Consider the following 17,630-nt stretch of genomic DNA (forward strand, 5'->3'; position numbering starts at 1 on the left):
CACATGTGGCGGAGTTTGTTTACAACAGAATTACAAACCACAGAAAAAGGTGGGACAGACTCAGTGTCTAATCTGGTTTACACCCAGCTGGAGGGGGAGCAAACAGTCTCAACAGCCGTATCAAACAATTGCCAGTAGGTGAGGAAAACTTTTACGGAGAGGGCATCTACAAACTAGTTCCATACATTTTTGGCAGGGAAGCAAACAAAAGCAGACCCTTCTTCTCATGTACTAAGTGATACCAGTTCGATTTTCTTATTTGGTATGAAAGTGTTCAATAGGAAATGCAGTCCCAAAAGGTTTGAATTAAAAATAACCTTTAAAAAAAAGCGGTTTGCGAACCAAAATTGCAAAGTGTATCAATACTGCTTAAGGAAAAGCCAATTTATTTTCAGGTGCATTTACAGTTCTCAAGTGTGTTGAACAGGCGCCTGACAGTTTCCCACTCACCTGTCCAGAATCTCTCCCTTCCCTACAGACATGGAGAAATCCTATATTTTGTACTAAGTGAACAAGTTCCCAGCTTGCTCAACTGGGAAATTTCATGGGAACACCAAGAAAGTGCTTTGAGCACTAATACCACCTCTCATCTCTTCCCATCCTACTTATTAGATACATAGCTACTAACAATACAGTTGATGAATAAAGCTCAAAGAAGCAGAATCACAACTGCACCATTTACTTGTACCTGCCCTCTCAGTCAAAATTTATGCAGCATTAGAAAATGCATAAATCTGAACTTGCATCCTCCAGTAAAGCAGAGACTAATTCAAAAAAAATAAAAAATGAGAAATAGAGATGTTAATGGCCCTTCAGAAACTGTAACTGGGATTCACTCACACCTATTATTTTCTGTTAATATTGCCCCTTGTTAAATACGTGTGTTTGTTTTTTTTTTACTACTGTTTTCATAAAATGTACACTGCATACGATAAATGCAGCACACAAAAGATATACTCACCTCTATTTTTTCCTTGCCACAGCGACTACCCTTAGTAATAAGGATTGCAAAATTATTCGTTGCTGTAGGTACAAAAAGGAAACTTCACTGAACTGTTAGACCTAAAACCAGTAATTCAAAAGCTCAAAGGTGTCATAACTAAGGCTGCCTATGAAAACTTGATTCAGCTTTTCTCTGCATAAACATTACGACACAGTACTTGAGTATATGACCATGGGTCATTTCTTCACGTGAACAGCAGACCAGCCTTCAGCAATGAACAGATACCATCACATATCTGAAGATATTATTTGTAGGATCTCGCAAAAACAGAGCTGCAGAATACTTCAGGAGGACATCTAATCCATCCTTCTACACCACAGTGGAATCACTGGTGCAATCCACTTCTGTTATGTCATTATTTAATCCATTGCTGGAACTGCAAGAACAGATTATGTTACTGCTCCAAACTGTGTATTTCAGGGTTTTGTTATTCCCACTGTTAGAAGGCCAAGCATTAGAAAACCCACATCTCCTTCACTGCCACGTCTGTCTTTTGCTCCTTTTCTTATATAGCACAGTCATAAAGCACTGTTCGTTACACTTGCCTTTGTGTCCATCTTTTATATATTTAACACAGCCCTGCCCATCTATTTTTTGTTCCAGCCCAGGCAGCCCCATGTTGCCCCAACCTGATCCTCCGACAGCCAACATCTCCCTGGCATGTCAGTAAGAGACAGAAGAGCGACTACCACAAGCTAACGAGAGCATGCTACAGACCATAGCCTGTGTGTTCCCACAGTCTAGCACCTCTGTCATCCTGCTGAATCACAATCTGCTGGGGATCCACCAGCAGCACCACATCCCCTCCTGCAGACCTGCTGTACAGCCTGCTCCTCATCCTACATTCTCATCCTACAGCCATCCCAGATTTCAGCCCCTTCAGTGTGATACTGTTGTGTAGTTTTCAGTAAGGAAAGCATCTGGATTTTCAGGCTCTTCTTTCACTGTTTTCAGCATTCACTCCACCCTCTACCTGGTGGTAATGATTAATGTCAATTTTGGCCTCTTACCTCTATTTCATACCGCAAGACCAGACACACTGCTCTGACCAGATGGCTAAAACCAAATCAAAATTATACGCAGGAAATTCATAGAAGGGAAGCCTCTAAATCAGACAGGGGAATGGAAGAGGACAAAAAGGATTAGAAAACAGTTCGTGCATGGAACAGAAGCAGGTAGGTGATGTAAGCTGGAACTGCTAAAACCTTAAACTGAGCAACAAGTATCAGCAATCATGATTTTTTTCTTAAAGACTTGATATAAAATCATCAAAATTCTACTACACTTTAATACATCATAGTTCTTCCAGCCTATACAGCTCGTCAACTCACACTAAAAAAATGCTTTAATGCAGTAAATGTCAATAAATACCAGCACCTGTTGCTTTATTTTGATTGCAAGAAGCATTCCTTAAAATAGCACTCTGAGAAACCCCGTTGGGCAGACTGGTTTATCATCCATGGGATCTTTATTGTTCTGAAGACAGAAGCCTTTGCCTTCCTGATGAACGTTGCTGTTGTGCTCACTGTTATTGCATCTGAACATCTCATAGTCATTTCTTGTCTGAATTTCAAAGTATTTCTAGGAAATTTTAGAAAAGGTCAAATTCTGAGTGCCAGACTGAGAGCATTAATGAATATTTAAAGTTACACACACGGCATCTATTCAACACCAGCTCCCCTTGACTTCTTTTGCAGCTGCGAGCACTCAGCATTTCTGCAACACAGATCCCACAGGTCTCACGTCCAGTAAATGAGGAACACACAGCTAGTGACCACCTGCGGGAAGCTTGCTTTAAGCAACTTGCTCACGTCACGCTGGAGCTCTGCAACAGCAACGCAGGTCAACAGTCTAGGACAGCATTTCCCTACATTAACAGTGGGACCTTTATTCAAAAAGGAGAAAAAAAAAGCACAAGTCTCAAACAACTTCCCTGTTGCCTCCACCTCATTCATTCCACACCTTCAGACATCTGCTGCAAGAGCAGCAAGAGTCTTAGAGAAAATTTCATTTGCTATCCAACACCCACTTCTCCCCAAAGCAGGATCAGTTTTGTACATTGAACGTGATGAGGGTATTGTCTGCACATACAGATATTTGTATGCAGGTGTGGAGATAGCTATATTATCTATATGGTTGTGCACTTCATAACCATGGGATTACTGTGCCCATAAGTTATGGGTACAGAAGGAGATGTTTAAAACTGCATAGGCTATTGTAGCTGCAGCATTTCCAACACGGATTTTTGCCTCTGCAGTCTTTATATGCTGCTACAACTCTGTGTAGGAAGTTTTCCAGTTTTTAAAACAATTCTGTCACAGGGTGACAGATGCACTATCATTAAAGATTCAAGGAGTAGCTGACTATCACGCTCCTGGCTGAGAAGAGGAAAGCTAAAACTCTCTCTGAAGTCTTAGGTTCTTTGCCAAATTCTTGCAAAAGTGTCCCAGAGCAGCCAGCACACACTCCCCTGTACCTCAGTTTCAAGATTGGTGCCTTCAGCTACATCTCTTCCACTTTTGTCCCAATCCTGTATCTTCACTACTTGTGACTCCTTTCAATACCACTTGCCACTTTTGGAGCAGTTTGTTTTTCTCCTTTTTTTTTTAAGCCAAGTTGATCTGTTTCCCAGCTTAATCACCCCATCACCAGGTTGCACTGATTGTTCCTTCCAGGAAGAACTTCTGTGTTGCAATTTCCTTCATACACAGACCTATTTCCCACTCCAGCCCCCCCAACCTTCTTGATCTGCCAACTCCAGTCTCTCCTCCCCTCCTACTCCCACACCTCCCAGGCTCCTACACACATCCCAACCACCAGAAAGACAGACCAAAGAAGATCCAGAGATCCTTCTCTTACTACTACTGCTTATCTAAATACCACAAAGGCTCCTTCCAAAAGCCATCTCTCCTTTTTCCCCCCTTGGGTCTGGCGCAACAAGGACACACACACACGCCCTCACAGCACTGCGCCAGATGTCCAAGTTCCCCAAAGAATAGGATATACCTGAATTTTAGCAGACAAAGAAAAAAAAGGCATCATTTCTTCTGCAGCGATGCATGCCTAAATTTAGTTGTTATAAGCTTTTGAAAAAAAATCACTTTCAAAGCAGCAACAGAGAAAACATCCCCTTCAGAGCCATCACAGTATGCCAAAGTTTAACTGCATGCTCCAAAGCATAAGGGTATTAAAGTTGTGCAGAAAAGAAGCTGGCAGAACTCAAAGCAGAAACTATTGTTTTCTTCTTGCCTCAACATCAGAAGTAGCCGAACTCTTTCAACTGACATTTTGGGAAAAAAAAAAAAAAAAAAAAAAAAAAAACAAGAACAACTTCAGCCCATAGCAAAATGCATAATTTATAGCAAGTTTGATTGGAATTGCTAAGTCTGTTCTCAAATGTGCAGCAAAACAGTAATACTTCTTACAAACATCTTACAACAACTTATGGCTTTAGCAAGAGCTAGCACAGTCAGCCCAGCCCACCATTTCACAGTATTTATTCTGTGCATTGCACATACAATTACGCTCATGTAATCAGTGATGTGAGTGCTGGTGGCCAGTTGTATCTCTTCCTCTCTCATGTACTGGGAAGAAGACACCACTAATCCACTGCTCTTATGGAAGGCTTTCCCTCAGCCTTCCAAAACAGACGTCTCCAATAACATCCATCAACAGCTGAAAACACAGCACAAATGGGGAGTGGGAAATTGTTAATCACATTTGTTGCTGAGCTCATGTGCATGCGAAGGGATACAATGACATCGTATCATGCAACTGCAGAGCGCAGAAGCCACCGCACTGGTAAGGATGCCATGAGAGCATGATTCTTCTGCACTCGCCAGAAATAAAAGAAATTAAGCCTGCATTGTTCATAATGCTACCACGTGACTTGACTTTGGGGCTCCAAGACAAAATTAAAAAGATTTGTGCTACTTCCACAAGATTTTTATTTATTTATTTATTTTACTAACAGAGAGGTTCCCACGCCACGCTGGGTTAATAACTCTCACGCAATTAGTGGTGTTCATCCCGTATGCCACACCAGTCAAGGCTGGAGACACACCGAGCAGCTAAGGACATCACCCGTAACAACTCTTACGCAATTAGCGTTATTCATACTGCACACCACAACGGGCAAGGCTGGAGGCACACTGGTGTTTCAGGACATCACCTATAAACAGATCTACTTTCATGTGAAGGAAAGCCATGGTTCCCACAGCCAAAGTGGGACTGTGTTATTAAGAAGCCTGTTCTGCTTCACTTCTCCCCCAAGTAGCTCCCCCTGCAAACACACTCATCATGAATTGAGAAGCAAGATTTGGGCTGTTAGTCTGCCCCTACCGCAGCCACCACCTTCCCAATGTGTCTTGGAAGAGATCTGTGCTGCAGCAAGAAGCGCTGCTCTTTGATGTGTCCAGCGCCCAAAATCTATTACAGCAGGTAGGTCACAGCTGTTAAAGCCTACTTTGTTAGAAGCGTGCTCTTTTTCAAGTAACCAAGCCTGCCTGAGAAACCTAAGACCTCGCTCCGCAGCAATGAACTGCCACTCACAAAGCAGACGCCACCGCACAAAAAGCTGCACTGTCCACTGGCTTGTTTAGCATTCTGACTCCTTGAAAGAACATGCAAACAAAACACACACATTTCCCCTGGCAAGGCTACAAGCCTAGCTTGTAGACACAAGGCTGACATAAATAAAGCAAGCACGGCACAGACAGCAGGCTTAAAGGGAATCCTCCAGCCATATGGGTCTGCCGCGAAAATGAACTGGAAGTAAGCTTGACAAGCTCAACCGGCCACTAGAGACACGGTGCCAGCTCAAGCATCTGTGACACCCTCATGCAATTAAGTTGAGCAAACAGTATCCTGCAACTGTCCCACGAGGCAGTTATATCCGATTCCTTGCCTGACCTCCACAACCTGTCTTCAGTCCTTGAGTCTCTGAGGAAACCTCGGCAGAGACTTTTTAGCGTCTGGCACGCCGCTCCCCTCTCTCCCACAGAAAACAGCACAGCAAAGCGAGACAGATCCTCCTGATCATCAACACTGGAGTTAGAGATTGTGCAATGACACAAAAAGGGAGAAACACAGCCCAGGCTGAGCGGTAAGACATTTACAGAGCCTGCCCAAAGCCCTAGTTCAACAAGGCGCTCGAGTACGTATGTACCTGCCTTCAGCACACTAGCAGCCTATCTGCATACTCAGAGTTCACCATCTGCTTAATTGTGGGAGCTGAAGCCCTGATTCAGCAACATGTGACTTCAGTGGGAGCTGGATCAGGCATTCCAAAATCCGAGTTGATTTATTACTTAATTTCCTTAAGTAGCGATGCTCACTTTGCTATTTCAATGGCAAGCAAGCGTCCTTAATAGCCATTTCACTCTTCTGTTGTGTGCCTCTTCTACGTAACTCTAAGCTGCAGGAACTTGCTCTGTTAACAAACTGGTTAAAAGACCAAATGGCACAGAGTAGCAAGTGAGCTGCACTGAAGGGAAATGCTCAGGGAGTTGTAAGCCTGTTGACCAGCACACATCACTTATACCTCATACCGCCGCTATGCCATCAAAACTTTCCAAGGCTAAAGAAAAGGCTAGGATGCAGGTTGTGCCCTAATTTTGTGAAGATGATGGGCCCTACACAGACAAATCAGACTCCTGCCATGCTTTTAATAAGCATTTCACCCTAAATGAAAAAGGAACAAAACATGTTTGTTCTCTGCGACCTGAGGTCTTTAAATCTGTGTGATCAACGGACCATCTCTAACACATCTATGAAAAAGCATCCTGTGAAAGGCAAGTTTGGTGTTAACGTGCTAAAATTCATTACGTGTGATCGCATGTCCCGTGGAAAAAGAGAAAGTGGAGGGCTCACAAATGAGAACAGCTCGACGGCTCCTGCCCTAGCCCAAGGAGGAGAGCACCGCTCTGGGGGAGATCCATTGTCTCCGCGCGCTCCCTTCCAGCAACCCCAGCGCTGGCTGCGTTACATCACATCCCCACCGCTGCTTTTGAGTTACACAAGAACACAGGGCGTCCACACGAGTTTACAGAGACCCACTGCCACTTCAGTCGCAGAACTTCCAAGACCCGTTCAGCATCAGGCAAACAATTAAACAAAAAGCCTCCAGCGACCTACTACGAGAAGCAGCAGCCCAGCCGTGCCATTAACCTCCAGCAGGCACAAAAAACAAGCAAGCGCCAACCTTATGAGCAACCTCTGTGTCTTTGAGTGTAGCTTTCAGGTACAAAGAGACTCCTGGAGATAACTACGGGTCACCAACTTGCACGCTGCATCCAGCCCATGACCTGCAGCCCCAAGTGTTGCCTCCCCCGCATAACCAGCTGCTTTCTGCGGTGGGTCACCGTCCATGGCACGGTTAGCACAGGCTCCCACAGATATTTAGGTGTGGGTAAGGGGCTATGGTTGCTGCCTGGTACCCACCTAAGGGAAACCCACCCTGGCAGCAGAAGCGTGCCCGCGTTCAGAGCCACCCGGGGATGCAGGCAGAGGGAAGCGGGCACAGAGGGGAGGGGGGGACAAAACAACAACAAAAGGGGCCGCCGACCCCCGGCGGTGCGGGGCGGCCCCCCACGGCCCCGGGGGTCCCCCCACGGCCCCGGGGTACCCCCGCAACCCCCCCCCGCGACATCGGCGGCGCGCGTGTGCGCGCGTCCCCGCGCGGCGGCGGCGAACAATGCGCGTCCCCCCGCGCCGGGCGGGCATTGTTAGCGGCGGGGCGGCCCCCCCCGCACCTGCCACGTTCCCGTGTCCCCCCCCTCTTGCTTTGTTCCCCCCCTCACCTGCGGCGGGCGAGCCCCGCAGCGCCGGCACGGCGAGCAGCAGCGGCAGCAGGGCGGGCAGCGCCGCGGCCAAGCGCGGCGTCCGCTCCATGGCGCGGCGTCAGGTCATCGCGGCGCCCCGCGCTGCTCTTCCTCCACCTCCTCCTCCTCCTCCTCCTCCTCCCGGGCGCATCCGGGTGGGAGGCGGCCCCCGCCCGCCCGCAGCTCGCCCGGAGCGCGCCCCCGCCGCAGGCCGCCCCGCCACCTGCGCGCGCCCCGCGCCGCCCGCCTCCGCGCGGGGGCGCGCCCGCCCCGCCCCGCCCCGCCCCGCCGGCCGCGCGCGGGGGGGGGGGAGGAGCCGGGTGGATGGGGGAGGGGGCGGGGCCAGGCAGCGTCGTAGGCTCCGCCCCCCGTGAGGGGTCTCCCCTCACAGGGCTTTCTGTTGAAGTCCTGGAGATGTGGCGTTATTTTTTTTTTGTGGCGTTAATGTGCCCTTTAATTTGATAAAAATATTGAGGTTTACGTGTCCTTAGGTATCAGACAGCTGGGTTTTGAGGTAGTTGCCGGCCCCCTGGAAACACAGCTCAGCTCAAAGAAGCGCTCCTGCCTTCCACGCCCTCATACCCACTGCTTCTCCAGGGCACATCAAGCCCTTCCCTGCCGCCTCCTCCTTCCCTTTCCAACCTCTCTTGTAGATCTACAGCCCAGGCTAAGCAACAGACACGAAAAGCCTTAAAAGAAACAACAATAGCCTTAAAAAAACACTTCATTCCGGCATGCCTGCGTTGCAAGCAGTGGTATGCACCGGCGCTTGGCATGCAGCATGCTGTTTCGTGCTCCTTCTGTTTCCATTTTTTAAATTTATTTGTTTATTTTAGAAAGCTATCCCTCACAAGTAGTCAGCAAGAGAATAGGAATCCATCCCTACTTCAGATTCAGTACGAGCTTTGAAATACTTAATTTCCAAACATATTTCAGATGCCACCCGCCACCCCTTTGCTGAAGGATACCACACTATATGGCAGTGCCCCTAGCACCAGGCCACGTAAGGCTGCCTGTAAAACGTTTCTGCTTGCTGTAGATAATTTGTTTCACCAAGACCCAGCCACAAAAGGTAACTTCCCAGACTAAAGCGTGAGACAACTTTTCTCACATTTCTGAGCTGTTACCCGCAATGAAATCCTTGGCAAGTGCTAACTCATTCACCGTCTCAGCTAACAAGATTTCCTGCTCCAGTTCCTGGAGTTCAGTTCACAAAAATAATCTTCCCATCTCATGTTTTGGTTCATGTTCCCCAGTTTCTGCGTCTACTAAGACCAAATCGATGTTTACCTTATCTCCCAGCTTCCTGGCCTAATTTAGGAGCTGTCACATCTGATCGTGTGCTCACTGTTGCCTTGCAATTTCACACCTTCCACCAGACACCTCCAAACTCAACTCCCATAGTTAAAAAACAACCCAATTGAAACAACAACTGCGAGGCAGCTACCTGCTATGGTACAGTTCATCCTTTGTTTTGGCCTGCTGTTTCCCAGTAGGTAGGAAGGAATTTCGCTAGTCATATGTGATCCCCCATCCTGCTTCGCCTCCCATTTGTGACAGACTTCCACTGGAGCCATGTGCTGGAGCATCTCTCCTACTCCCCTAAGCAACAGCATGAACTTGAGTATCTTCATGTTGTCACCCTGACCTCTTTTGGCAGTTCCCTTAGTCCCCCCATTTCCTGGAAAGCCTCATAATACATGGCAATCTGACTGAGATTTAGGTCACCTATTTCTCTTGATGAACTTGGCCAGGGGTTACCGATGTGTAGTTGGCATCTTGGTGGCAGCTGACACCCAATAATTTTATCACTGGCTGCAGGTTTATTCTCCTGCTCTTTATGTAGCCTTCAGCTATTTCTTCAATATACTTCACATCGTTAACCAGAAAGTCCTGTTTTCCTGAGTGCAATAAGAATCATGACAAAGGACTTCGTTTGTTTACAGCTTCAAGCATGTCTCTGTCTCTACTTCTCTTTGTGCTTTCCTCAGGGCTTCAGACTCCGTCACTGCGTCTTCAGCACCTTCTCTCTCTGGTCCTTCTCACCCAGTACAGATGCACAGAACGAAAGTACAACAGAATAAATGGCAAGAAATTTGTCCAGGTACCCCTTGAAGGGATGACATGCTGTGACCTGTTTTTCCTTTCTCTATGGTAATGAAAAAAAAAATAAAAACACAACCTAACATGTTTCTGACAAGTATTTTAAGTCAAGAATGATGGTCAGCTATAACATCACTATAAATAGTATATATACATATATGTAAAGCAAAGATATGTAGGAGTCTTCAGATTTCACTAAAACAGTACTCTGGAAAAACACGGCACATATTTTTGCTAGGACATTAATACAAACCAGAGATCCTGGAATCTGTGGTTCTCACAGGCACCCCTGTGTTATCACTTGCAAACTCACAAAGTGAAATTAGCTATAATTTTAACTATGTTCTACTCTGCAGCTTACAAATGCAGTCATCACACAAAGTAAGCAAGTTGGGAGGAGAGGAATTCTCTTTCCTGTGGCACCTTACTGTGGTCTTTGGTAGTGTGGATCAAAATATTAGCCACCCTGCTTGAGGGGAGAGGAGAAGTAATCTTCTGTAACAGTGTGGTTAGCAAGGATTATTTACGTACTGCTGAATGACTTCCCATTGCATATACACCAGGAAGTTTTTGACATTATTGGGCTTTCCATTACCATGACGGCTACTGCGATTTGTCGCAGGGGCACATTGCAATGACAGAAACAAGAGCATCCTCAGAAGGCTCCGTGTGGAAATGCTCATATGTTTTGCTGGAAGGGCAGATGTGAAATTAGACCCTGTTACAAAATTGAAAGTACTTTCCAATTGTCTTCCTTCTTGTACTATATGCAATATCCAAATGCAGAAGCCTGGTTCTCAAACATGTACCAGTTCAGAGATGCCGGAGTGAATTGGAGGCCATCAACATTATTTCCAATGGAATCAGACAACTGCTCAGTAATTTAACTTCCAGTTATTATTGATTTGGGACTTAGTGGCCAGAACTGCTGATGATATTTTTGCCTTTAGGGGATGGTATTTATCAGGGAGAGAGAGATTGTATTATCCTGCTCTTTTGCTGTTGCTGAAATGTGTGAGGAAACAGATCTATTTATTTATTTATTTATTTATTGTGCATATCTCCAATTTGCTGAATCACACATTGAAAAAAGAATTCAAAGGTGGTGTTCTAGAGGTCTTTCAGACATCTAGTTTTCTTATCAACACTTGTGTCTAATGGAGCAGACTGTTTTTATTTACGATGGCTTTTCTTTTACTCTCTGCAAAGCTGCACGCTGTGGAAAGCCACATGGTAAGTGACATAAAAAAGACCCAAAGCATTCCCAGATCAATATGGTCTAGTCTTATTGTGCACTTCTTCCTCAGAGTGGTTACGCTGGTTGCCTCCTCTGACTCCTTCACTTCCACCACATGCCAAAACCCTCTGCCTCAAATTCCTGTCTCTTCAGTTCATCTGCAGAAATGTGTTAGCTTACATGGACTTAGTGGTGTTCTTCCAGTGGAGAGGTATGTCGCTCTCTGAGGCTAAAGTCTTCTTTTCTTCATATCTGCAAACAATCATGACCTTAATTATCCCATTTTGTTCTAAAAATACAATTTTATAACACACAGACATACCATATACAGAAATGGCACTGCAGACATATTTTGTACCATCAAACTACCCTCCATCCTTATACACTGAGCTACAGAAAATAATTCCATATATACTTTGCTAACTTTCCCTGTTAAAATTAATGCACTTCAAGCTACTATAGTACTGATCATGACAACAATTACATTATTTCTCTGTGTTATGGGACAACACACAAAACTGAGCAAGCCAAAGTCTTGTCTATAGTAAATTTGGAACTTAAGTAAGCTTCAAGTACAGTGACTTTACTATAAATTATCCTTGGTAATCCCATCTTAAACAGAGTGCTCAGTAAAAAGGTCCATTATGTTCGCATCCATTAAAGTCCTCCCACCAAACAGAATCAACAAACCTTACTGCCTTTTCATGCAATGTCAATAAACACTTCCAAAAAAATATCCAGACTTTGCAAAATCCTCCCCCACATCTGTTTCTGATCATCACTTCATAATTGAGGGTGCATCTCCCATTCCGAAAACCATTTGGGCTTCATTTAAAAAGATAAGGCTTCCTCTTGTCTGGCCCAGATATAGATTATACCGAAGATTAATCAAATGCTATCCTAATTTACATAACGAAGAAAACAGATCAATAGATTTTGCAGACTCAGGGATCAGTGGTTTTGGAAAGTAAAAATAACTAAGTCAAATAGTCAGTGAGTAGATGCTTTGCTAGATTTCAGCAGGAGCAGCTGGAATGAACACTTTTAATGTCTAGCCCATGCCATTCACCTCTAGAGAGCTTTTCCTCCTGCTGATAGATGATAGTTGCTTGACCTTCCTGAGATAAAAGCTGCAAGAGCCCTTCTTCCTTACAAAAGCTGTAAGAACCCTTCTTCCTTCCCTAAGTCTGCTTTGGTTTCCTACTGCTAATGGTTTCTGGTCCCTCCAGAAGTTACAACCCCAGGCTCCCTCCCATTTACTACCTGCCATAAAACACCCCCACTTCTGTTGTCTATCTTTTTCTTCATTCACATTCATCTTCCTGCAGCCTTCCTGTCTGTATGTCACCGTTAAGACCTTTTCTTCCCACTTTGCTTCCCCTTCTCTCAGCAAAATGTCACCACCCAGATACCTGTGTAGCAAGAAGCTTACCTTATATGACTACATTTGAGGCCCAAATTGCATGATTCTTAAACCGTATTTCACATTATTGTCCTCAAACAGCATTATCCCTCCCCAATTATCCTTTTCAGCACTGAACACTGCAGTCAGAGCTACATGCAGCTTCCTCCTTCTTTCATCACCCCTCTCCTTTCCTGAATGTAAAGCTTACAAACCCTGCTGGCAAACCAGGACCTCATTGTATTGAGCTGAACAGACACCAAATGGAGCGAGCCGGAAAAGATGGCCCTTGTCTCACTGCACTAAAAACTCAAAGCCCAAATCCCAGTTTTGGAGCCGGCTCATTCAGCTTTGCCTCAAGGCAATGTGCACCACAGTGCGTCGCAGTGCAGCCGTGCCCCAAGGAAGCTCTCAGAGACCATTGTGCAGGCTTGTGGCAGGCAGATGTAATAAAGAGACATAAAATGCTTGAAAAGCCTTAATTGTCAAGAAAAGAAGAGTTTGTTAAGGGCAATGTTTGGAACAGAAAGAATTTAATCCAAAAAAGGAAAACTTGAGTCTGGATCTCCAGTGGGATACGCCAGCACGGTGATGAACTGTTGAGGACAGCAGCAGCAATCCCCTCTTTTGGAGTTTGAAGGCTCACATAGACAGGGCACAAAGTGGGATCCAGGGAGCCAAATCAGATGGCATGAAAGGCTTACCCCACTGCTAACTTTAGTGACAGAGAAATGAATTGGAACTAAGGGACTTTTTTCAGGGCTCGACCACCTTTTACGCTTCCATTTGTTACAGGATGCTGACAGGGTGCAGTCTTCTGTACTCCAATGCAGAGTTAAAGCTGAAAAACACAAGTACAAAATTGAACTACTGACCACAGGTACCCGAATTGATTCTTTGGTATCATATTCTCCGATCATCACAAACGTTACTAAAACTATTTCCCTGTCTTCAAAAAAGGGAACGAAGAGGCAGACAACTCGGAAATTGCTTCCAAACCCCACAGAGATGTTAGTGACACGGGCATTCCCCTTGGCAGCCCAGCCAGTCATGTGGCTGGCACATGCTCCTGAGCATCCAAGTATTCAATAAAGATAAAAGCATAATTAATTGCAGTCCTCCTGCTCAGGTACCACGGCAGTAGGCATTAGCCAGACTGAGCTCAAAGCATTAGGATAATTAGCCTGGGTCAGTGGTGGGCCAGCATTTCTCTGCTTGGATAACTCAAATGTGCTGAAGCCGTGCTTACAAAAGCCACCTCTGGAACCATCCTCTCTGCAGATGCTCTTTCCAGATGCTGAGCTCGAGTCACAGAGGTGAGTGCAGGGTAAAAAATAAAGGCTGAGAAATTAAGACAAGGAAGGATTTGGGACATCTCTGCTGATAACCTTTTTTTCTTAGCTAGGGGAAAGCCACAAGACCGAATAATCCCATGCCACAGAGGAAGCTGAAAAGGCACGAGCTGCAGCTACTGCTGACATTCGGTCAGGAGAGCTGCTGGAGAGAGGAACTGGAGCCAGAAGTCCTTCCTTCTCCAGTTCTACTCAGCAATATTTTATGCAACATTATTCTAAGGTCAGCTAAAGGACATGTTAGTAATGTCCTTGCCAGTGAAAACCACCACTATTACATTATGTTTATTTACTTGGGATTTTATGAAAAGAGTTTCCCTTTTGAAAGTCCATTTGAGTAACCTGTGAGACTGCGAGCAATATTTGGACGGAGCTCTGAATAGTTAATGGGAGTCCTCTGTGCTCTGTCTGAAACCAGTTGTCGCTCCCTTTTTAGCGCTTTAGTTGAATGTGTACAGTGGGAATATTTTACTTTGTTTTATGTTACTGCAATTTGCAAAAATTACACTAATAGCCCAATTTCATGCAATTATCTGAATGCAGAACATTGTTCAGTTGAATTCCCATAGCCTAAACCTACTGCTTCCCTTGGCTGTCTCACTTTCAATTATGATCCAAGGTCTGCACATCAGATGAAGTGCTTCCATTGTAAAAATGGATCCTTTCTTTAAAAGTTATTTTCGGTGGTCTTCTGCCGTACAAGTTGTTTTTATTGTCTGCGACCAAAGGCACTTTAAGGAAGTCTGGTTTTAACATCACAGGCCTGCAATACACATACTTTAGCTAGAGTGGTTTGTTGTGTTCTTGTGGTAATAACCCTGTTACGTTTGCACCATAATTGCATCTCTGAATGTCTCTTGAGCTGCAGTACAGGGCAAAGTGTGGCTTTATGAATACACAGGGGATAGGGAAGAAAAGAGGAAGGCCATTCAGAGAATTACATTCTTTTTTCCTTCCATCTATACCAGAGCTGACGCCGTGTTGGAAGGCAGGCAATGCAAGATGTTAACACTATGTTAATGCCAGCTTGGTGGTCAAGAATGAGTGTTCAGAAATCGTAAGGCTGGCTAACGGATCGCTAACATCTGTTTTTGTGTCTGCTTTTCCTTTTTTTGGGACCTTTACAGTTCACATCTCCGAGTCTTAGTCCACCATCCAGAAAAACACAGAACTTTTTTTAAGCCTGAGTTGTTATTAAATGATGTGACTCCAGGATCTAGCACTTAAAGATAAACAACAAAGACATTGCGACTTATATAAGTTGGTGATAGCATGCTAGTTTCCCGAAATCAAGTTAATGAATTAGCCCAGCCAACTGACCTGCCTCTCTGCAAGGAAGCACATTTGGTACATCTTAAAAAGGTTGGATAATGTCACACTGGGAATATTCTTCCTTGAACCTCCAGAAGGCTTGACTCCTACTCTGGGACATCCCTCTCTGTTTCTGTTCCTCTGAAATACTTATCCAGCATTTCCTCATTTTGGCTTAATGTTCCACATCCTTGACGGCTTGTAGACCTCTCATTTTCGGTGGGATGAAACCATTCCTCCATCTACTTTGGAAAGAACTTGCATTCCTTAACTCAGCCAGGACAAACGTAGTAGATCTTTTTAAACTGAAGTTACATGCATACGTTTCTTTGAAACTCACTCTCTATGCTATATTTCTTTGTTGTGAATGGAAAGAAATGATATGCATAATACGCGTTTCATGATAAAATAGGCAAGGCCAGAGGCCAATGTCTGACCTATCTCTCTCCTTTGTCTGTAGAGGAAGGCTTTGATAACTATTTTTTTTTTTTCTTGCAGATGGATAACATTAGATGAAATGAATCCCAAGCTTGATGTCTCATTTTGGATATCCATGAATCAAAATAACAGAATTAAATTCCGTTTTCATTTTTTTTCCCTTAAGTTTCTTCCATCTTTTTTTTTGCCCTAAAGGAATAGCTACCTCTCAGGGAAGTGAAATTATGAAAACTACACATTTATCTGACATCATTATTCAGGTCTCCAAATGACATTCATCAAAGAAAAGCATATTTTGGATATTAATAGGGTGAAAAAATAAGCTGTAAGAGGAAAAAAAAAAAAAAAAGACTTTAAAAGGGAGAGCAGTAATGAATTAACACACTGTTTTTAGCTTTGCATCCTATATTTTACATGCTATGGTCACACACCCAGATACACACACATATGTACCCCCTTCCTAATTACCTTTCAGAAATACATCAGACAGGAAGGCAGACTTCTTCTGTCTTATTTTGGCTGGCATGCTCTGTAGTAGCCCCCTCTCACTGCACTCGAGAACATGGCCATACTGACACATTACTGACACAGTATTTTAGTCGTGAGTACTCAGTGCCAGCCCAGAAGAAAGTCTCAGGGAACATAAATTTCATTTTGTGCTCTATACCAGCCTTCTCCATCACAGAGAGCAAAGAGGAAAAAAAAATATATACCGGCTCTCTAAGGATCCTTTCATTTTTTGCTTTCTCAGAACTGCCACAGCCGCCAGCTCCTTGCGGAGGATCAGACAGACACACGTAACAGCTCTACTCATTCGTACAGGGAATCACTCACGGAGCTGGTTTCCTATCATTAAGCTACTCTGAGAAGTAAGTGATAGTGATGCAGGCATCGGCAATTACTTAATGTCATGATCAGACAGAAATAAGTGCACTGGCTGCCTTGATGCTGCAGTGCTTCTTTCCAACATGACCGTCTGGAAATTCTGCTGCTCCGAATCTATAGTTTCTACTCCAGGTATAGAAATGTGCCAGCATCTTGCCTGGGGATGTCTTTCACGGGCATGGAGCAGTAGATTACGCTCTCCAGGAATTATGTATCAAATACACAGGTGTCACAAAAGTTTCCATTGGAACTGGCAAGGCTACTTATTTATTAAAACGCTGATTTAACCTTCATATGTCTTTTATGACTTTGCAACACCCATGTTTATAAATAAATATATATAGCCACGTATAAGCTTATAGATATACAAGCATTTGATGATGCTCTATTTTTGGAGCAGAAATCAATACTAGCTGCCCACTGCCAAGTGGCTCACCAGAATGCATGGCCATAAAATTCTGCATTAACAACTACTGGTATATGGGACATAGAGGAGAAGGGAAAAAAAAAAAAAGTGTTCAAATGAAAGCATATTTCCATTTCACGCTTGCACAGCATTATATAAACAGAAAATTGGAAAGGATCAAAATCCACATTCTTAATGCCTTTAAAGTTATGTATCACATTATATTTCATTATACATTTTTTAAAAGGCTCCACCTACTCTCTGGGACCAGAAATCTTTTAATAGCAAGAAGTTAGTCAATCTTGCTTTCATTAATATTCATATCTATGCCCCAGTTCTTGCATGAAAATCCCCTCATGGAGGCTCACTGCTGCTGCAGCAGAGCACTGCGCAGGACGGGGACCCCTTCGTGCTGGTAGTGCCCGTAGAGCACAGGGCAGGCAGCACTCATTGCACAGCGCCTGCTTCGCCTGCTTCCCACTCCCTTTGCCATTCTGCTCCCTCCTTGTGCACCACCTTCAGCACACCCTCAGCTGAGGGGGATGTGGTCCCACTCCAGTGATGAGGGGGACGGGCAGAGACTGGTAACGTGCTTGCACTCTGCATTGCCAAAGACATTTTAATAATCTTTGCCAGGTTATTCCATCTTCTCATCTTTTGCTTTATATACAT

The 17,630-nt window shown here is 44.5% G+C and overlaps 1 protein-coding gene across 4 annotated transcripts in view; it reads right to left on the bottom strand.

The window, feature by feature from the left end:
* Positions 1–8,036, bottom strand: part of KIAA1549 — a 139,561-nt gene extending 131,525 nt beyond the window's left edge. Inside the window, exon 1 of one of the 4 annotated variants that reach the window (XM_082771916.1) lies at positions 7,804–8,035. In XM_082771916.1, coding sequence (XP_082628042.1) covers positions 7,804–7,894 — 91 coding nt within the window. In that variant the 5' untranslated portion in view covers positions 7,895–8,035. Of the gene's footprint in view, positions 1–3,479; positions 3,505–7,803 lie in introns of those variants that run through there. The other 3 variants (XM_082771918.1, XM_082771920.1, XM_082771921.1) reach the window with 3 other exon arrangements.
* Positions 8,037–17,630: the final 9,594 nt, after the last annotated feature.

This window comes from Aythya marila (assembly GCF_965140915.1).
Source record: "Aythya marila genome assembly, chromosome: 1".
NCBI classification, from domain to species: Eukaryota; Metazoa; Chordata; class Aves; order Anseriformes; family Anatidae; genus Aythya; species Aythya marila.